This window comes from Parus major, chromosome 1A, assembly GCF_001522545.3.
Source record: "Parus major isolate Abel chromosome 1A, Parus_major1.1, whole genome shotgun sequence".
In the NCBI taxonomy this organism is placed as follows: Eukaryota; Metazoa; Chordata; class Aves; order Passeriformes; family Paridae; genus Parus; species Parus major.
Genome location: NC_031773.1, coordinates 37,458,867 through 37,481,905, shown reverse-complemented (window position 1 = coordinate 37,481,905; position 23,039 = coordinate 37,458,867). Strand labels below are relative to the sequence as shown.

Here is a 23,039-nt window from a genome sequence, read left to right as displayed (position 1 = left end):
CTGCAAGGTGAGTTTCTGGACTTTGCTTCCTTTACTCATATCAGCTGCAGGCTGACATATAATTGAAAAAGCTTGATTCACTGTCCAGCCATGTACAGGTGTACATGGAAAATGTAATAGGAATGTTTAAAATAATCCCAGCAGAAGTCAAGACCTTTAATTCCACTTTGGACTTGCATTTTGTTGATCTAAATAAGTGTGAAGTAATGCTGCCTGACTTCAGGCACCCGTCTTAGGGGAGCAGTCTCCTTGGACTGTGTGGTCACTGGAAATAGAAAGACCTTTCTGGAAGGCTACTGATAATCTGCCTTTGCTGACTGAACTCAGATGGTATAAACACTCTCTCACACAGAGCAACACAGAATGAAGCCTACTCTCAGTAGAATTAGGATGTCTATGATGCAAAAAGTGCATTAAAAGAGAGAATTAATGCATTTTAATGCATTAAAAATTACAGAAAAACAATTATTTTTGTAGAGCATGAGATTGAAAATAAACACAGCTATTTCACAAGAAACTATGTGATTCTTAAATCTGATGCAATAGGTTTTTAGGTTGTAGAACCAGAGGAAAACAATCCTAAAGCTTTATGATTATTTCCTTTTTAAACTACTTGATAAAAAGCAAACAGGAGAGTCCTTGCTTTAAAAATAAAAGACCTGGCAAAGCTTCCAGCTAGAGTAAGGATAAGACATTATTACAATCTGTTTACTGGAACATGATAAAGTCATCTGAAAAAATAAAAAGCACTGGAAACCTCACATTTGCTTTGGATACGTATCCTAAACATGCTGAAAGATATGACATTACCTTTTTCATTTCCCTATTTAATGTGGGAAAAAAAACCCAAACAAACAAAAATAATTTGAAATTAATGTTCTTTCATTTTTTTATTCTGGGGTAAACAAAAATCACTCTCAATAAATTCAGAAGATGTTACTGTGAGTGCATTTTACCATCTAATGTATGTTAATAAAAGAAAAAAAAAATTCTGAAGAAAGTATCTGACAGAAACAAGCAAATGGGGATAATTCAGCATGCAGGCTAATTCCTTTTACTTGGGCTTTCCCATGTATATTTACAATTATCTAAGAACAACACATTCTGAAAAACCCATCTCACAGCTGAAAATAACTAGTCTTACTAATACTTTATAAATCCAAAGAAGAGCTGGGGATGAACTGGTCACTGCCTAAATGGCAAAGGCCAAAAGCTTTCTGGTTTTGAAAAGCCAAAAGCTGGCATAGGGTCAAATGGCTTCTGTCATTCATACATATATACATACATATTTATATATAAAGTTTTATATTTATATATAAAGTTTTGCAGCTTTCCAGCCAGAAACAAATGTACCAAGGGAAAAAGTCTTGCATCCTCTTCTGTCGCACTTCACAAGAACAATGGATGCTACAGACAGAATTGCAGATATATGCACTTGGTTGGATTAATACAAATACCATAATTAATCTCCCAGCAGTCACTTCACAGGCAGTGTGCAGATATGTGCACAACTGCAGCAGCAGGTTTAATTATAATGACTAATATACATGCCAGAGAGCTAACCCATCTTCTCTCACCACCTTCACCCCTACAGGTACTGGTATGCCCAATTCCAGTTTATTACATCTTTTCATCCCCTTAAAAATAAAGGCTCCTGCTTATATTGAAGTAGAGGCCTTAATAAGTATATGCTTATTTAATCAGTGTACATGTAAACATATGCATACCTACAAGGCCTTAGAGGTTTCAACGGGACCATTACATGATTGCACCTCATTATAGTGATTTATATTCTGTGAAAACAAATCTTTCACAGATTTCTTTACAGTCCTCCCCTAACTTCACTGAGGTGAATTAATGCACTCTCTTCTAGGTATGACTATGCAGTGACTCGCCAAGGAAGATGACTTTTGCCTCATACAGCCAGCCATTAGGTGCTGTGCCCTTGGGAAGTGGACCCAGCTCCCAAAACAGGTGTTACCGCCAGCAGACAGAGGTCATTAGTTGTTGGCAGATAGGGTGTATACAAACGATGTCCTGAGAACAAGTACAGTGCCTTGAACTCTGTTCTCTGCCTTGCCTCGGGATCTCTGTTGTTTGGCTTCACTGCTCAGGATCCTGCTGGCATTCACCACCTGTTCATTTGTAGTTCTGCCCCAAGCCATCTGTCCTTGCTGTTGCTCTGTCTGCTCCTTCTCCTGGACTCACCTGATGAATTACCCTCCCTGGTGTTGTTGCTCATTCTGAAGCTCAGCTATGCTCTTGTCAAATTGTATACAAGCTTCCTGGTGCCAAACCCTACATCCAAACATACCCTACCTTACTCTTTTAGGCTAATGAGCATTGTATGTCTCTGGTTCTTGATTTCAGATTGCCTTAATTATATCACCTGGATCCTGCCTCCACCCAGACTCAAACCCCAGGGCTTCACCGTGAATCTTGTAACTCACATGTCCCGTCATAACAGTCTTCATAGACAGGTGCAGACAGACAGCAGCTTGTTTTGCTGGTGCTCCAAGCTGGGCAGAAATGAGCCAGCTTTGGTCTTGAAGCTGTACTCGTACATGACCTGAAAGGGAGAGCTCTTTTATAACCAGGCAAGATATGCAGCAACTTGGATCACAAACAAACTGTATCCATCTCTGTCTATACTTGTTCACTTAGACATGCTGTGTAAACCTCTACCAACTTTTAGGGTACAGATTAAATTTAGATACCAAGTAGAGACACACTGTTCACATGTCTCAAATGTTCACCCAGATGTTGAGCAGCATCCTCTGTGGCACATAGCTAGACAGAAATTTACTGTGCGCATTGGAGAGGACCAAGGCAGAAAAATTTCTACTAAACTTTCTAAAAACTGGTTATAGTTTATCTGTGAATGTTATCTATGTTGTCCGTGCCATTCAGGTGAAGCATAACAATTGCATTTCATTAATTTGGGTATCAAGCACATTCTAGTCTGAAGCACACATTTTGAATGTGGTGGGTTGACCTTGGCTGGATACCAAGCTTGTCTATCACTCTTCCTTCTCTGCTGGACAGAGGGGAGAAAATAAGATGGAAAATGACTCATGGGTTGGGATAAGGCAATTTACTAAAACAAAAGCGAAAGTTGGTGTGTGCGCAAGCAAGTGGGAAAAAATAATTTTATTCTCTACTTCTCACTGGCAAGTGATGTACCAGGGCTTCGGCATACATAGTGGTTGCTCCAAAAGGCAAATGTTGTAAATAACGAATGGTCTCCTCTTCCTCCTTCTTGTTTCCTTAGCTTCTATATCTGAGCTGACATCATGTGGTATGGAAGATCCTTTTGGTCACTTTAGATCAGCTGGCCTAGTTGTGTCCCGGGCTCTTGCCCACCCCAGCCTGCTGACGGAGGGCACTGTTGGAGAAACCAGCCCTGATGCTGTGCCAGCACTGCTCAGCAGTAGCCAGAGCAGCGGGGCGTTATCAAGACCTTTCTGACTGCCAATTCAAAGCACAGCTCTGTGAGGGGTGCTATGTGAAAATAAACTCCATCTCAGCCAGACCCAATACAGTGAATTAGGTCTCTCTTTGTTTCAGTAGACTTAGTCCAGACTTCCTCAAAACGTGTATTTCTACAAGTGGAACACAAATCTTACTTCCAAAGTACTAGAATTTGAAGTTTAGGCCTTTATCCAGGGTAGTTACAGTAAGTTTACACCAGCTGATGATTTTATCCCATGTAATTTCCACACCAGCAGATGAAACATCAACAGATATAGAAGAAGCCAGAAAGATATGCTTGAGCTACCTTGAAGCGAACTAGTTTGGCTACTGGTAGTAATATAAGCAGAGTTCAAGTGTAAATTAAATTAGGCTAGATTTAATTTAGACTACCGAAATTTTGTGGCTTAAGCTGAGCTCTGTGCTTGCATAACTTGTACCCAACTCAGGCAACACAAACCTAACAAAGCCACTGTACACTAGAATCATTAAAGCAAATATTGAATCTAAAGGCTGCCTATTTTATGGCAGCTTTAAAAGCAGATGAAACATTTATCTACTTCCAAATTGTTTTTAATACCTGAGTACCTCAATGGGTCTACTCATAAATACTGTACGATGTGAGCAAGGGCACAGTGGCAGGATCTGGCCATAAATGCTTTCAGGCATGTGACAGAGACAGATATTTTTGTACTTTTGTTTCTAGGTAACTGCCTGGATTTTTAAACTATGTTTTGGTTATGGTATGGACTTCATCAAACACTGTATGGGCAAATGGCATGCTTTATATTATATTTAGCTTTATGTCTCTACTTATGAGGACCGCGTGGGGTAATTGCTTCTTTGAGGGCTGATCCTCATCTCTTTATTAAATCTAAAGTGTGAATCTGTGGGAACATTATATAACAGGGGAATGAGATTCCAGTTCTGCTATAATATGTTTAACCTGAATAAATAGGCTGGAAATTGTCTGTGTGTTGTATAACCCCTTCATAAGTCAACACATAATTAAATTACAGATTTTGGAACTTATACTGGAAATCATTTGCTTGCATAAGAAACTCCAGTAGGATTCAGTGGAATATTATTGAGGGCTAATACAAAGTCACTAAAACAAGTAGAAATTTCTTAACTGAGCCTTGACTGTTTTAAGTGAGAACAAATTAATACATGTAGACATTCTCTTGACAGAGCAAGTGTCTAATGTGTCATGCATGTATCACCTATACAGTTACTGTACTTCTAGAGGAAATAGTCATTAAAACTGCTGCACATATTTGGAGTACAGAACAATATATTTTCCTTTGTTCTTGCTGCTGCTGCAGAGATGTGTGAGTGTTATACAATGGTTATTGTACACAGGACACAGTTGCAGGATACTTCTATTTTTTGTGGGGAACTGGATGGCATCTCTTTGAAAATAAGAAACTTTGTAACAGATTTTGAATTTTTATTATGGATTAGCTTTTTTACGAAAAGAAGGCATAGTAATTATACTTTAGGTCATTATTTTTTTTTACACTGTTTGCTTTTCTATAGTAGTTAGACCACCTTTATAATCTTATCTAAATGCAAGTGTTGAGGGAGTAGGACCAGATTCTTCTCCTTTTGAAGTAATTGTTTGCCATTTATTTTATTGGGAGTATCACAGTGATTTTATAAAGATAGCAAGATTTAATATTATGTACAAATCCAAAATTATGCAAACTCTAGCTTTTTTAAATATGGGAGCCCACAGAATTGTAACACAGATATTTAGCAGAGGAATCACTTTTGTGTTAGTACAGGAATGTTTGGTTTTTTTCAGAGCACTCCTAGCTCAATCAAAATTGGCACTGCAAAGAAGACGCAGCATTGGGTGCTGTATTTCTAGTAGACTATTATATCTTTATTAAGGCTTTAAGGCTTAATTTTATTAAAGCTTAATTTTATTAAGTCTTTATTAATTTTATTAAGGCTTTATTATATCTTTAATAAGGTCTAAATATTTTAGGCCTTAAATTGTGAATAGTGGGAGTGTAAAGATTCTAATTAATGTGATCAAAATTCTTCATTCAGCTCCTGAGGTTCAAATACAAAGGTAGGTCAGAAATGTAAAATTAAGAATTTTAAGTTATTTATCCTATGCAAAATCAAGATTCAGGTGCACAGCCAGGAATGTTACAAGTTCTTATTACTGATTCTACTTATCAGCCCACAGTCCTAAATTAGTTATCAAAATGTTAATAACAAAAATAATTAAAACAATTAAATTTTAAAATTTTATCTTCGATCTATAATTGTATACACAAGTAATTAATTTTACTGTTATTAATCTAGTTGAAATGAGTTAATTTCTCGTCTATCTATCCACCCATCTGTCATAAAACGAGTATAATGTAGAATTTTTCTAGGACCAGCCTTTACTTTCTTGAGCCAGTTCCAATAGAGGGAGAAAGAAATGAAATACATATAACCAGAAATCAAGGAATGCTTAATAAAACCAAGCCAGGTGTCTGATCTCAGGAAAAACAGTGTTTTAGATCTCAGTGCTTGAAGTAAAAGCATACCAAAACTGTTTCAGTCAGAAGGAAGTATACAGAATATACACTATACCTGTGTCGTGTACACACTGTAGCAGTGCTGTAACAGGGAAGTGACCATGGCCCATACACACCTGGGAGGAAGAGGCAGGTGGGCACAGGAGATGAAGAACAGCACTGCCTGGCTGGGGGTGAGTTTCTGCTGGGGTCCTGGCTCACTCCCTGCCTCTGCTGCTGTACACTCAGGACTGAGTGTGTGCTAAGTGTGTCCCTTGAAGATTGTCAGTTCTTATAATTAAGACTGCCAAAAATGAGAAAGTTGTTTTCACTATTTAACATGAAAATTATCTAGACCTCCACTCACTGCCATGTTTGCACAGAATCCTATTCCCACGTGGAAGCAAAGAGAAAGTCACATGAAGACAGATATGTTACCTCCAGAGAGAAGACAGACAGCACTTGTTTGCCTTGCTCAGGCTAGCAGATTCATTTTCCACATGCCAGAATCCAGGTCCAAAGGACAAAAAATCATTAAAGAAACCTTTTCAGACATGAAAAAAAATAATGATATTAATGGTCACAGCTAAGACTACAGGTGAGATTACTTGTGGTGGTTGAGCCTGCATAATGTATTCCTGCTTCTGAGAAGAGTGACTCTGTCCTTTCTCAGGCCTGGTCACATATTCCCAACTCTTTTGTATCCTCCTGTCACCCTTTGATACATCTGTTTTGTTTTGCTAGACCAGCAGAAAACTAGCTGAGCCAAGAAGTAAATAGTCTGCTAGTGTAGCCAACTCATTCAGGTGTCAAATGAACACCAAGGCCTGAGAAAAGATTGGGAAGGGCATCTGTGCATCCAGAGGTAGGAAATGAGCAGTACAATAAAAGGAGGACTGGACTTTCCTATGTCAGTAACCTGACTGAATGTCTTCATTATCTTGTGAAACCTTAGCCTAGGTCTCCAAGAAAACGCTGGAAGTCATGTCTTTCTCTCAGGCAAAGAGAAGGCTGAGTCATATATCCAAATTATTTAAGGAAATAAAAAAAAAAATTGGCTAAAATCTAGAGGTTACAGCCTTTTCATCATCTTATACTAAGTAGCTAAATAATGTTTTGGTGAAAAGAAGATGGCTTTGAGTTACATGAACATCTACTAAAAAGAAAATTAATTTTACAGGTCCCTTCTCAAGTGTTCTGAGTTACTGGGATGAATGGGGGAGTTGCAGGCCAGCGCACCAATATTGGAATGGTTAGGAAATGTAATTTCAGTAGATGGGGGTTGAAAGTCGCAAGCCTATCAAACCAGAAGTCATTTAAGAAGATTCTAAAGCATACATCTCTGCATTTATGATATAGATGTTAAAGTTTCTGGAGTACCTTAGTGTTACATTAGTGACTGCTGTAATTTTGCCCCAGATTATTGTCTCAATTAAGCAACCCTTCTCCTGAACTGACAAGATGAAGCAATTCGATTTCTTCATGGCCTTGTGCTAGGGAAGAATAGGAAGACACCAAAGAAGAAGATGGTTTTGGATGAAGTCTGATCAGTTGAGCTGCAGTATGAGAAGTTCCCTACAAAAGTAGCTTTCCACAGCAAACAAAGGGCTTGTAACAAATGTGGGGGAGAGAAAAACAGTAGAAGTGTTTATTAGGACAATGAACTACTAGAAGAAGACATTTCTGAGCAAGAAAACTGCCTTCAGTTGCTTGTTTCTATTGTATTCAGAGACACAGGTCTTTATGAATATTCTTATAAATAAGCATTGCTGTACACTAACAGCCAGTCCTCTTTCTTACAAAACTCCTCATTTTAGTGGCTGTGTGAACAGACTAAAGGATGACATTATTTTTGCAGTGATGTAGGTGTGTCACTTGTGTTACTACATTGCAAAGACTAATCATGATGTGAGTGTGCAGTTATGTCATATGTTCACAAAAATAGAGCCTGTAGGCACCATGAGCAGCAAGGCATACTCCTAGATGCCCAAAATCCAAGCCAAGCCAATTGTTCAGTCACATACAGATTTTAGTATTTTTAATTTAGAGAAATAACACATTCATTTATCAAAACAAATATTTAAAAGGAAATTCATATACCTTCTGGTAGCAGAAAGACAGAAATATGTCACAGATGTCAATAACCCTTGAGCATATTTACATTTGCATTGTGAGTGAGAAGCTAGAATAGGATGTCTTTCATTTCTATTTGTCCATAATATTCTCCTACAGCCCTGAAAGAATGTTTCCCAGCTGTGATATGTTCAGAATGCAGTTCACAGGGAACAATTTGGATGCATTTCAGAGGGACAGGTCATTCCATTCCCCCTCAGTATTTAAATTGTATTCAATTGTATTGTACTGTTTCAGCAGTATGCTCCTCGACTTAAGACACACACGAGTGGGAAAGAAACACTTTACCTTCAGAAAGTTGAACAGAGGTTCATAAAAGCTACTGTAAGGTTACGTGGCCTTTAAGACAGTTAAATAAATCAAAGATACTTGTTCTCAATATCAAGAGGACAAAATGGACAACTGTCACTGCAGTGTCTAACACTGTATCTGCATCCATACATATGCAGTATTCCCAGGACTGCAAACGTTGGATAGAAACAGAGCACCTATATTTCTGTTACACAACATATGGCTCAGTTCTTTTTTTTTTTTCATTACATGACTAGACAAAACTTAAATTTAATTTAAAGTAAGAATGATTTTATAAAGTCAAATTTATAAATAAGTATATTTTCCTATTTCTAAAGAACATAGTGTTACTTTTTACTAGCAAAGACAACTATTTTTAGCTTAATCCATGTACTGTTGGAATTGTCCATAGAACAAATGTTAGTTTAACAGATGGGTACACATAAAAATATGTGAGAGCATCTCTATGTGAATCAACTTTAAATGTTGGCTTGCATTGCCATTCAGGAATACAGAGACACCAATCTGTATAAAGCTCATGGAAGATGCTGGGAGAAAACACCATTGCAAATGAAATGGTTTGGATATGAAACTATGCATAACTGCACAGTTTATAAATCTGTGTTCTGGTTGCTATGGTAGTTTTCGTTTTGGTGACTCAGGATTATGCAGCAGCAAAAAGTAACCCACCTTGAAATGTGGGGTTGCTGTATAAGAATCTTACTGACAACTGACTAAAAAGCAAGAAGTCTGCTTATAATGTAGTTTACTTGAAAATTTGATAGCAATTTGTGCATAGTCCTCTTGCCTCTTTTTTTCTGGATAAGGATTGTACCAGAGATTTCACTGTTACATGTGTGGGTGTGTCACACAATCAGGGTAGAGAATATACCAGATTTCAAGATAGAAATGACTATGACTATTAAGTAAAACAATGAAAGAAATGCCTTATTCTTGTGATAAATATCTCTGTCATGATGTTTTGATGTGAAAAGACACTTTTATATTTTATTATGTTTGCTCTCATTTTACCAACCACAATTCTTTGTGAGAATCTGTTACATTTATTAGAAAGTTTTGTGTCAATTTATATATGCAATATTTGTTACTATCCTTCAAATTACCCTTTTTTCCCAGAGCTGGAATTGATGACATTAACTTTGTTATATATATTAGTTTTCTTTCAAAATGTTAAGACAAAATTTTTAGAAGCCACACTGTGTGTAATGCTGTTCAAAATGAGAGACAAGGCAGAAATTTTCCAGTTGGAGGTCAGAAGAAAATTCTACATCCCAAAAGATGATGATTTTGAGTAGTGCAAAAGCTTCATCTGAGAACTTCTGCTGTCTAGAAGCCTGTGTGAAATAGCTTTGAACAATGCTTGTAATACTTTTAAGATTATGATTTTAAGAAAACATGGAAAACCAGAAAGCACACTGATATCAATCTCATTGCTAAATCATCGTATTGACCGCTTGAAGTCTGTAGTGAAATTCATGGAAAATATGTATATACATAGATGCTATCTCTGTAATATGGTTACCTCTACAGAAAAGCATGGTTAGATGGTTACATTGTTACCTCTACAGAAAATCACTCCTACTGAATCTCCTACTGAATTCAGTGCTAATATTTTATGTGGAAAATGACATACTAAATCACCTTTAGCATGGTGTATATACATGCAAGCAAAGGCTATAACAGCATACCTAGTGTGTTGGGTAGCCTGGTAGCAATGTACCAAAAAACCTGATAAAACTAGGTCTAACTTAGTGTGCCCTTAAGTTGCACTCATAATGTAGCTCAGATGGTTAAGTGTCTCTTGTTAGCCTACTGTGATTATTGTAAACACAAATGCACACTTATGCAGTTATCTAATTCACTCTTGTGATACTCTCTTGCAGTAACAACTCTTTTAGAATTAATTTTAATATGGTCCTCAGAAACAGCCTTAATATATGTTTGCTCTAGCCCTTTTCACAAATGAGTTTAACACTCCATGCTTAGACAGACAACGGGAAAAGAATTTCATATTTCTACAGAAATTATTATTGGTATTTACATTTGTTTATGTCAATTAGTATGGAATTAGAAGCTGTAGACAGTCTCATCTTCTCTCAGCTGCACTGATTTTACAATGAAACAGAATGACATTAGACATGGGGTAGAATGGCATTATGGTAGGGTAAAAAATATGGCCCAATATGCCTTTGATATTGAATTTGCAGACATTTATGTGAGATAGGAAAAATTAGAAATATAAAATATTATTATCTGTATTATTATTCCCTTCTTGAACACTTGCAGAGATAACTAATTTACATGAATGACAGCTCTACTTTTTGCTTAAGGAAGACCATATGCTTTGCTAGATTTAAGAACTACATATAATTTCCAGTAGAGCATACAGCTATCTCTGAAAGACATTTATATTCAATATGTATGGAATATCTGAGTTTCAGCTGACTGTACAAATGAATTATATCTTGCCTGTACTGTCTGCAAAACCCCTCAAATATAGCACAACTCCCAACCATGAGGTACGATCAAAAAAAATTAAAAAGTCAAGGAAAATAATGTCAAGAATGTGGAACATACAAATAGCTGCAGTGTATGGAAAAATACTTGCTGAAGTTCTCTGAAAAGCTGGAGCTGAATCAGTGAAAAATCTTTCCTGGAAAGAAGAATAAAAGGAAAGTATGAGATCTGGTTTTTTAAATCAAGCTAACTGTATGATACTTAAGAACAAAATTGAGCAGTAGAAACTCTGAATTTCACTAACAAGCCAAGAAGAGCAAGTTGGAGTTAAAAGAGGATCCATGACCAGAAAGAAAAAGCTGAGATGAAAAACTGAAGTCAAGGAGAGGGGACTAGAGCTCTGATGAAAACTTAGAAACATGCTCCATGACATTGAAATTCCTGAGAGAGTGCATTTTGAACATGTGCCTATTGATTTGCCTAAAATTACTTTGTTGCTAATAAAGCACTCTATTTAAATATTGTTTGTTGAAATCAAACATTCCTCAGATATGAGATTTCTTGAAGAGTCAAATTTTCAGACAGCCAACTGAGAGAGAAACAGCACAATGGGGAGGTGCCTTGTAAAATATCTGAGACATATGGGACAGGAGAATGCAGCTTGTATCTTGCACTACCTTTTCTGGGTTATAGTTTTCAAGTCCTTAGGAAATGGCACAGGGTTGAGAGTCTGTCCCCAAGGGAGTTTGCCCACAAGGACAAGACCACAGCAGGAGGCTGGAGCCTGCGCAAATTCCCTCCTTAGTCATGAGTCGAGTGATGCATCCAAGCTCCCAGCTGGTAACTGCCCATGCCATGCTGATGGTAACAGTGCCATGCCAAAGTACAAGTTAGAACACTCGTGTGAGTAATAAACACTGCAAAGACTGGGTTTGAATTGTACTCTGCAGTCAGCCTTATTTTCAAACCCAGGAATCTAAAATGTATCCCTGGCTAGTCACACAGGCTGCCAATGGGAAGGTATAAATTAGGTGCCAGATAATCTTTCATCCACCTACTTAGACTGCAAATCTTTCTGTGGCAAATCTTTCATCTTGACTACCAGATGTTGTCTTTTGTTCTCAATCACATTACGCCTTCAAACTGTCAGTGCGTGTATCTCATGCACTGCTGTATGAGTAAGTCTGATGGATATTATGTAAATATCTCCAGATGAAAATCTGTTCTGAAAGACATTAAGAAAAGCACGTTGCTGCAGGTACTTGCAACTACTACTTCTTGTGAAATGTCACTGACATCTTTATCAATAAAAATGGAAATAAGAGCCTGAGTTGGCTGCAAGACTGCCCACCACAAGAAGGAGATGTTCTAATTAGAAAACACAAATCATGTAAAATTTGAAATGTATGAGGTTTGGTGATCCTCTCAAACTATACTTTGTTTCCTATAATTATTTGAAAATAAAACTTATTTTCCAGTAAATTCAAAACCACATTTTATCCCCAGAGATTATTCCATTTAAAGCAAAATACATACTGCTTTTAGCTAAAGAAAACATGCTGTGCATAGAAAAAACTTTATTATCTGTAATAGCTTGGTTCCTAGAAGTTGCAACTCTGAACAAAACCATTTTAGTCTTCGTATCTTCAAATGCTGCATGGTTTGTAACTACTTGTTTTCTCTCAAGAGAAAAGATGGCTGTGCTGCCCCAGGTTTTGACGTAATGGAAGTGAACTGTAAGTGAAATGTAAGTGAATAAGGGCTTTATCCACTGCCATGTAGAATGATAGAATCATAGAATATTATGGGGTTGGAAGGGATCTTAAAAATCATCTAATCCCAATCCCGTGCTATGGGCAGTAGCACCTCCCACTAGACCAGGTTGGTCGAGGATTTATCCAAACTGGTTTTGATCACTGCCAGGACTGGGGCATCAACCTCCCTGGGCAACCTGCTCCAGTGTCTCACCACACTCACAGTAAAGAACCTCTTACAAAAATATCTAGTCTAATTTGTACCCATTACTCCTGGTTCTATCACTACAGTTCTTGACAAGGAGTCCCTCTCCAGCTTCCCTGGAGGTCCCCTAAAAATGTAGAGACAAATGGGACTTGGTGCTTTTGTACATCAAGGTGGTGTGATGGTCATGTCTAACCTCCCAAAACAAAGGACCCTCAAGCAAGTTGCTCCATGTATTTATTTGTTTTTTTCCCGTCAAGTGGCTGCATGCGCCCCGTTTGACAATGCAGGCAGAAACACCGATGTCACCGCAGGTCACGGAGATCGCAGGCGGGCACGGGCAGAGCCTTTAGGAAACTCCCCCACAGAAGTGGGTCTGCACTCCCGGTCCCGGTCCCGGTCCCGGTCCCGGTCCCGGTCCCGGTCCCGGTCTCCAGTCTCCAGTCTCCGGTCTCCAGTCTCCAGTCTCCGGTCTCCAGTCTCCAGTCCCACTCTCCAGTCTCCAGTCCCAGTTCCAATCCCAATCCCAGTCCCCTCACACGCACACCCCCTACTCTCCACTCGGCCCCGCCCCGCTCCGCTCCACTCGCGCACCGCCTCCCGCCCCGCTGCTCGCCCCCGGAATTCTCGCGGGATTATGCTAACGAAAGCGCCCCGCCTCTCCGCTCCCCGCCCGCCCCGCGCCCTCCCTGGGCGGGTGAGCGCGCGCGGCCGCGGTGCGCTGTGGGATAGTGGCGGTATAAAGTGTACGCTCGGCGCGGCCGGGGCTGAGGGGGCCGGCGCGAGCGGGGCATGAAGATGGCGGACGCCAAGCAGAAGCGGAACGAGCAGCTGAAGCGCTGGATCGGCTCCGAGACCGACCTGGAGCCGCCCGTGGTCAAGCGCAAGAAGACCAAGGTGAAGTTCGACGACGGCGCCGTCTTCTTGGCCGCCTGTTCCAGCGGAGACACCGAGGAGGTGCTGCGACTGCTGGAGCGGGGCGCCGACATCAACTACGCCAATGTGGACGGGCTCACCGCTCTCCACCAGGTCGGTGCTGGGCCGATCGAGGTACCCCCGGCCGGACTGGTGCGGAGGGTGGGTGGGTGGGTGGGTGGGGGGGCGAGGCCGGCCGAGTGGCCCCCCTGGAGGAGGAGGAGGTGGAGGAGGAAGGGGCCGAAGGCGGCTGCGCTCCCTCCGCTGGGGCGGGGAGGTGGCGGAAGGGTCAGCCTGGGACCGGCCGGGGGCCGCGGGCCGAGCGGCGGGCCGGCGGGGCTGCAGGGGCGGGAGGATGCACCCCCTCCCCGCGGGCAGGGCGTCGGAAGGGGCGGATGGGCCTCTCCTCCGGCGGGAAGGAGGTGCCGCTGACCCTCTTTCGTTTTCCCCTCTTGGCAGCGCCTCCCTCGGAGGGCTGGGGAGAGCGGGCCCTTCCCCGTGTGGGCTGAGGGTGCCGGAGGCAGGTGCCCCCCCGGCGTGGGAGGGTGACTGCAGGTGAGAGAAGCGGGCTGGCCTCGGGGGCCGCTTCCGCCGCTGCCCCTTGCCCGGGATCCCGGTAGTAGTTCTCTGCTTCCCTCGTCTCCCCGGTTCCGCAGTAGTTGAGCCGATTAAAGCCCGCTCGTGTGTGCGGGCGGCCGTGTTGAGAGACGGATCATCTATTTCTCTCCTGTTTCTAGGGGAAACCAGTGTTTTGTTCATTATATAGAAACGCGTATCAATAAGGGGCTGTTTGTTTTCATTACCGATGACTCCCATCGCAGTGTGAAAGCTGAACTTCAAGGGGACCAGGGATCTTAAATTTTTCTTCCATGCGTTGGAAAGTAGTAAAGCCCAATCCATATCGCTTTGTTCTGGTGTGGGTATGTTGGGAGGGGGGTTGGTGCCGAGGGAGATAACTTTCACTTGGGCTGGGGGGGAATGGACGGGAAACTGGCTGTGAAGTTTCCTCAAAATGGATGCTTTGTGCATGTTGAACTTCATAGCAGTCTGATTGGAATCTCAAAACGTTAGCCAAATAAGGAAAGGCTGTGGCAATCGGAGATAATGCGGGTTTGCCTGAATAGTTTTTTTCTCTAGAAGGCCAAAAGCTTCCACACAATATTAGATTCACTGAATATCTGGAAAGCAAAAAATGTCTTTGACAGCTTAGGTTCTCGTTCTTAAGTTTAGAAGTTGTTCAGTAGTTTAAAAGAAAAATCTTAATGGTTATGTGTTGTAGGTTGATCAAGTAAAAGTCTTCCCCAAATGCTTAGGTGAGGTTGCTGCTTACATTAAAATAAATTAGCTGGTGAATTTTTCTCCATCCTATATAGGTGTTTCAAGGATGTGAGGCTCTAGAAATAAATAAACTGCCTTGCAGAACTGGATAGAATCCCCTCTTGAACATGGGATATAAAATTCTATGACTCTTTGCTGTGTCTGAGTTGTCACTTGCTCCTCTGTAAAGGGTGTTGGTTTACTTTCAGTTGTGAACTGAACTGGAAGAATGAGTGTGTATTGTGGTTAAGCCTGTCAGCATATTACTGCGGCATGGTTACCTGACTGCAGGCTAGCCTGTCACTTCATTGCAAGGTTTTCTGTATTTATCCTCCTCTAATCAAGTTATGGTAGCTTCATGCTTCTAGGGAGCTCTGTATGAGAAGCCATACCTTAACTGGTTAGATCCTTGAGTCTGCAAGTTGCTGTTCTCCAGCCATTGGTAGGGAAGAATGACGTTTAGTTTCGCTCTATTGTTAGAGATGGTGCTCTCTTTTCTGATGCCCAGATGGCATTTTCAAAACGTTTTTGATACTATAGACTAAAAAGCTTTCATCAGGATAATTCTGAGCATATTCTTCCCCCCCTTTTTTTTTTTTTTTTTACGTTGTAGTCAGCTTGCAGCTTGGAAGGGCAAAGCCTAAGGGAACAACGGTCAAGATTTACATCACTGCTAAAATTCTTGCTCATGCTCCTCCTTCCCCCTCCCCTCCTTTAGTGATACCAAAGGACCTTTTCTGATTTTATGATATTGAAAGCAAATAAGATCAGTTGTGAATTTATAATCCTCTTGAGGCAGTACAGTAAGTGAAGGTTACCTGTTGCTATAAAAAAAGGTATATAATAAATCCCTGCGACTGACTCTGAATGGTTTCTCTTCATTATTAACACAAGACCTTATTTTCTTCTAATATGCGATATAAAAGGTGCAAATATCACATGATACAGTCTGTAACATGAATTAATCTAATCAGTTTTGGCTGCAGCATGACTAAAGCTGTATCTGTTCTCAAAGGAAACTCTTCAAAAACTTGTCATTCTTCCAGACATTTTTGACTGACAGATGGTACTTGTGTTCAAGTCCATGTTGTGTTTAAGACTGCCATGGCATGCTGTTGCTTTGTGGTTATTTGATTGGTTTGGGTTCTTTTTTTTTGTTGGTTGGTTTGTTTTTTTCTGCATTGTCTGTCAGGTCATTGCTTCTTCAAAGGAATAAATTTATCTCAGTGAAGATAAAATTACTGTACTTTTGGGTTGTGTCTTTCTTGTCTTCCATCAATTTGTTTTTTTTCCAGTTATTGAGAGCAAATGCATATGTCTGAAATAGTGATGTAATTAAATAGTTAATATTTAGCCTTTGATTTTCCTGCTGCATATGGCAGTTAGAGGAAGAGACTTAAGCTTTGTTTTATTTTTCACAGGTAGTTGGAATTGCTGAGGGGAAAGTACCATTAATCCTGAAATTCTGGTGAACTTCAGGTCTGGTTTTTAATGGAGCACCAAGTTTTGTCGCTGAAGCCATTAGCTAAGCTTTTCCTCTGAGTGCGATAGAATGCCATCATCATCAGAAAGCTGCACGTAGAATTGTTTCTCTTCATGCATATGGGAAAGAAAACAGTTACTTGACTTGGTAGCTGAGAGGAGGAAAGGGGGGAGTACATATATATATGTATGTATGTATATAGCTACTTCAGCTCTTGACAGTGACAGTGAGCAGGTTTTGTTTTATATCTGCATGTGCACAAGTGAAGGGACTTGAGTGCATCATATCTGAGGACAGATGAATTAAATTCTTTGGTATCTTGCAGAAGAGGAAAAATTGTCATTAAGTGATGGTTATTCCTCTATGTAATTTTGAGTTCAAAGCTTGCTTTAAGAACTTGTTCTGTACAAGTCCTCAGCTTATACCTTCAGTACAGAGGACAAAACTGTAGTGTACTGTTTTCCTGTCTATGAGATATATATACGATGTAGGATATTGCAGCAGGATAATGTGTATTGTGCTGCATAATCTGCATTATATACATATTGTGTGTATGTAAGACCAGAAAACTTTGAAATGGGAACTTAAATTTACCATTATTCAGTGCCATTATTGTAGTGGAGGTGGAAGTTTTGAATGTTGTACTCCCAGACAGCTGTTACGCAGGATGAGATACAATTTTAAGTGCAGTTTTTCTAATCTGCCTTAACAATGGAATGTAGGGGGAACTTGAGAAAAGAAAGAAGCCCAAAGGTGAGCTGTGACCTTGCAGATTATCAGTGTCTCCAGAATGGGGGGTGGAAGAGGCATATTCTGAAATTATCTTAAGAAGAGGTTATCTAATATTTTCAGTAAAACTTGATCTCTTCTTAGGCAGACATATTTCTTCAGAGTGGAATTCAGTTCTCTTGTCCTGAAAGCTTAACACCTATCATTCCTTAGAGTTTGGACTCTCTTCTGTTTTCCTTGGCTTTCATGAAAGAGGATTTAGTTCACTAGCTCTGACTGGAATTTATTGCTTAAATGGCTGAAAGTAGTTTGTCTAGAAGTTACATAGAGCTTTGTACAGGAAAGTGGAGCCCACCCTTTCTGGACAGCACCATGGAAAGGCTGCATGCAGTGGGGAGGGACCACGATGTGGCCAGTTTCCTGGAAGGCTGGATTTCCTGTGCACGTTGCTCCCCTGGGAATATCGAATGTGCAGTATGGAGTACCTGCACACACCTCAGCACTGGCTGAGATTAGGCTGTGGTTAGGTATCACAGTCTATGCAGCCTGCTTTTTGACTGCCCTTTTTCTTCGAGACTGCTCAGACTTAGGAGATGGTAACCTTGTTTTTGGCCTCATTTTCTCTGGGTGAGGAAGGTGAGTGCTGTAGCTTGATTCCACCACACAGTATGTTAAGAACATGTCCTGTTGTGCTGATTTTGGCTGTTCTGGGGAGGGTACTGCTTTTGAGGTAAGATAAGGGATATTGTCTTGGCTGTTTGTGCATGGAGGGGGTCACTGGGCACCTGCAGTGGGTGTTGGTGAAGGTACCTACTCCTTGGTGAAGGATTCATGTTACCTTTTTTGTCTGTGACAACTACAGTTTAATTAAGCAAAATTCCTCGAAGGCTGTCTCTCTGTATCAAAGAGTGTTTTTCTGCAACTTTTTAGGTGCTCAACTGAATGTGAAGGTGAGACTGTTCTAGCAACATTATAATTACATACTAGTTTGCAGATAGAGCAGTATGCAGTGTTAAATAGAAATTTTGATTTGCTGCCACTGTTGTAGGACTCTGCTGTGTTTATCCCTGAATACTAATTTAGATTGTGTGTTTCCTGTGAAACTTCATACTCTTTCTGAGTAAGGACAGTTATTGTTGTCTTAGTATTTCCTTTGGATTCTATGAGATTTATTTCTTAGATAAGAAGTACCTTCCTTTGCAGGAGTTTTTGCAACTGCTTATGTGAAAACTTCTGTCAGGGCTCTGGTGGCATATTCTTAGTACCTGATATGGTAACAGATATAGATACCTTTGGCACCAGCTGTTTCCTTGTTACGACGCCCTTTCAAACTGCAACCAGTGATGCAAAAGGGACACAGAATCTACCAGCACTGAATCCCTTTGCCTTAGAATTCAATAGAGGGCATTATGGCTGCACTGTCTGGGTTCCTTCTGATGGATGATAACACAGGTCATGTACTTGAGCTGGAGCTGCAACATGTGCAGCACATCAAGCTGTAAGAGCAAAAAGCAGGTTGCCAGAGTCTTACATCTCTACAGTGTTGGCATCATAGCAGCAGCACCCAACAACCAGGGTAAGGAAGGTATGGAAATAGCTCAAAGCTAACCTAGTAACCTCCTAGCTAAGACTTCTACCATGACTCTCTTGGAGAATGAGAATACTCATTGCATATGATACACTTGTTAACTTTTCAAAACTGTCAAGTAGGAGGACTTCATTTTGTACAGAAAGGTTTGTACTCAGTTACAAAACTGATATCGAAGTCTCACTGTTTGGAGGGGAACCAACCTACTAATCACCAAACCTCCTAATGCTCTCATTGTGGATCTTCTACCACTGAGAATTTTTGAGTAATTTGCTCAACTTGTTTTATTATTCTTCTATCATGGCTTTTATTTTTTACCTATTTTTTATCTGTGCAACAGAGCAGGGAGAAAATAAGCCCAGAAATAAATGTAATGTTGACGTCACTCAGTGATCAGACTACAGAGGCATATTTTTTGAAATTCCCTTTTGTAATTAGTTCTTGTGTGGCCCACGGATCTTTCTGTAGTTACAGTAGCTAGGTTCAGGTGGTACAGTTAGTACTTGTTAATTTCCTACTGATCTTGTCATCTAAGTTTCTTTTTTTTTTACTCTTTGAAATGGAGGCAAGAAGAGGGGAAAAACGTGTGATTTTTCATAATATACTGTGAGTATAACAGTGGAAGTTTAAATACTATATTCAAAAATTTATGTTCTCTTTGGTGTTTTATGAAAGAAACAAGTAACAATCTCTTCAGCTTTTTAGATTTATTATTTCTGAGTGGTCTGTCAAGTCTAAACCTGGGATTTCTATGTATTTTCATTGCTGTGGATATTTCTTGTGCACAAACAGAATAACCCAAGTGAATTCTAGCATATAGAAATGACTTTAAGTATTTAAAGCCAGTTTTCATGTTAGTGTAACTGATAGCTTTCTTAAACTTGCTAGTCATGGATGTAGAGTTCTGCATTCCAGTGTAAAGATGAATTCAGCTAGTAGGGCTTTAGTATTTACTGAAGCTATAACGGACAATATCTGCTGGTCTCTTGGTATAAATTTCACTGTAGCATTAATGCAGCTTTTACAGTACAGCTTTGTCTGTGGTTTTCTATGTGTTCTCTATTTTTGGTATTGTTAGAACACTTTCTCATGATAAGTCATCAAAAAGCACTTTGTAAGAGTAGATGAGATGTGCTTTTGTATGTATGAATAAAATTGATATGAACACACTTGATTTAAGGCCTTCCTGATTTTGACACTGTAGTAGCAAGAATGCTGTTTACCAAATTACTGAATTTCAGTTGTTAGTTAAATCTGAGGCTAGGAGACAGAAGCAGTCAGTATAAATCACTAGCAGATATACCACTCTGGAGGCTGAACAAAATATGCTACGTTTTAGTTGGAACAGATGGTTTGACAGGCTCTTGTCCAGTTCTTTACTTGTTTATCCCTTTGCACATGCTCTCAGTTGCTCCCTTTCTCAAAGTAATTACCTCGGTTAGTAAGACACTTAGTGCAATCCTCTCAAAAACTGAGAACCCAGCAAATTGGTAGTCTCAGTGTAATTGTGTTGCCTGAGGCTGGGCTCACACCATGTGAAGTTGAGGAACATGCATGTGTTCTAGGAAATACTGAAATTTTATCCAAGGATATGTTCTGATGGGTTAGATTTAGACAAACTAATCTGCTCTGAAAGCAATGTGGAGGTAGTTTTGATCAAGTGTAGCATGAGTACACCTTTATCATACCAAGTAAGACATACAGCATATGAGGACATTTGCCTAACAAATGTTTTGTCAGTGCCCAACAGTATATTTTTCTTCATTGATCTTGACAGCTGTAAAATGCGAACTGGAATGCTGCTGTAAGGCAGTGGAGCCATCCCTAAGCTGGTCAGCCTCTGATGCTGCTGGATGGGTGGAGACATTCCAAGCTCCTTTACTTTCCTATATGCATTCCTGAAATGACAGTCAATGGAAAGCATGGCATAAGAGTAGCAGCATTCCTCAGCTGTTTCCTTTCTAGTAATTTAAAGTCTATAAGATAGAATACAAGAAGTCAAAAGATGATCATGGTACTTGGTGGGAGGGAGCATTGTTGAATTATTTATTATGTTTTTTTATGCATTGTTTTGACAAGACTTGGTACCCAACTCTTTCAGTTATTGAGCACACTGAATCAGGCACTGTGCTTATCCTGGAAACGCTGAATCTTTGCCAGCTCATTGATAAAACCAAAATTAGAGCAATATGATGAAGTCTTTGAACAAGATTGTTTCCCCATTTATGTCTGAGTGGTGTTAGCACTTACCCCATTAAAAACATATTTGTTACACTAATGGTGTTAAACAGAGTGACGTATGGAGTTGACTTTAAGAAGAGGGTGAAGCCCCTGAGAATTAAATGTAGCCTCATTTTGGGCTTACATACAGAAGTAGGTTTTTCTTCAAGATGGCAAATAATACAGTATAGTTCCTATACTACTGTAGTTTCTGAATGCTTCAGTTTAGTCTATAACTAGCACATGACCATTGACTCTGATACTGAGTTTTCTGTAAGCTATGGTTGTTAGAAATGGTTCTAGCCCTAAAACATTCAAAAGGGCCAAGTCTCACTGACATTTTTTTAGAATTATTTTTAGTTCAGTCTGAAATATGCTTTGATAGATTTTATGATTGTAGTTCAGGGTTTTGAGTTGGAACTATGACAGCTTGCTTTGATATGATCAGATAGCGAGCCAGTGGTGATTATTATACAAATTTTAGTTCTGGGATGATTATTTAGTTTCGGAGTTCATTTTTACCACCCTGACCGTGAAGCTAGGAGAGTAACTGGAATCTTATATATCTATATATATAGAGAGAGATACCTTTATTTATCTATATACTTCTTGAATATTTGAGGTTTATTTTACATCAGGGAATTACTTTCAAGTGTTAGCTTTGTATTGCGGATCTAGTATCTATCTGTCTGTCTATCTCTTGTTTTTTCAATTTCCTAAGTTTTTGGGATTTTTTGTTTGTTTGTTTTTTTTGTTCCTTCACAGAAGGAGTGAGATGAATGTTAACATGAAACCTGTTTGTTAGCAATTCTAACAAATCTCCAAACTTATAGGATGAACTTACCTTACTACTTTTCTTAAAATTTCACACTTGAAGCAAGTATTTTTCTAAGGCAAAATAACACTATCTTCATCTGGTAACCAAGGTGAACACATCTGACAAGCATGTACACTGTATGTGTGTGGTCAGTGCTGCTTTCTAAAACAATTAACTTAGATGAAGCTTTCACTGAGGAGCTGCATTCCTCTGTCAAAGCTGGGATCCTTGTGGGCCCCTTTTGAAACTGGAATACCATCTCAGACTTACGGCTTTGTAACTTTCAGCTTACAGATACGATGAAATTTGCTTTAGTGTTCTTGACTGAAAACCTACACTTTTCTTACTGAAGTGGAAAAGTTGTTATTTTGAGGCTGCAAAGCATGTTGTCTCAAGTTTTAACAAAAGTGTTGTTGCTTGCGGGGGGTTTGCAAATAGATGCAATTATACTGGAATAAGTAGTCTTAATTAAATGAATAATTTTATCAAAATAAATCAGTTTTCCGAAAGTATCCCTTCCTATCCCAGAGATGAAACAATCTTAAACTACTTGTATTATTTCCTCAGTTAGTGTGAATTATGACTGCTAGTTCTGTATCCTAGAAAATGTAGATAACCCTGCTTATTGTTGCATCATTATTTTTTTAGGGGGTTAGTTTTGCTAGCACTGGGCCTGTCAGTGGGTTTTTGTTTATGAACCTCTCTGGACATGACTTTCTGGTCACTCATTGCCTACTTCCTTGCAGACAGCCTAGCCAAATGCTTGGCACTATAGTTGTGTTTGTATGTGTTTAATAGTGGTAGTGAATGCTACTGCTTGTATGTCACAGTGCTTATCAGGTATTTGTACACTTAAGAAGAGAAACAGCTTTCCTGCATCTCTGCAGAGGAGTGACTTAACAGGTCTGTTTTTGTCTCTTGTACTTAACGTTTCTAATAGACTTTCTAAATATTGAATGTGGGCTTTGGCTGGGTCTATCAATCATGACTCCTAAGAAAGCTCATGAAGTTATTATAGAAACAAATTTTATTTATAGCTCCAGGTAAATACAGCAGTGGTGATTCAAAAACTACAATTTTTAAGGAAAATAGGAACAACTTGCTGCAAATGATAGAAGA

At 39.7% G+C, this 23,039-nt stretch overlaps 1 protein-coding gene across 5 annotated transcripts in view; it reads left to right on the top strand.

Annotated features, from left to right (window-relative positions):
- Positions 1-13,534: 13,534 nt before the first annotated feature.
- The window catches only part of PPP1R12A (protein phosphatase 1 regulatory subunit 12A), a 113,021-nt gene continuing 103,516 nt past the window's right edge, over positions 13,535-23,039 (top strand). For 2 of the 5 annotated variants that reach the window (XM_033514672.1, XM_015627394.3), the window contains exon 1: positions 13,536-13,880. In XM_033514672.1, the coding sequence (XP_033370563.1) occupies positions 13,644-13,880 (237 nt within the window). In that variant the 5' untranslated portion in view covers positions 13,536-13,643. Of the gene's footprint in view, positions 13,881-23,039 lie in introns of all 5 variants that reach the window. The other 3 variants (XM_033514673.1, XM_015627393.3, XM_015627398.3) reach the window with 2 other exon arrangements.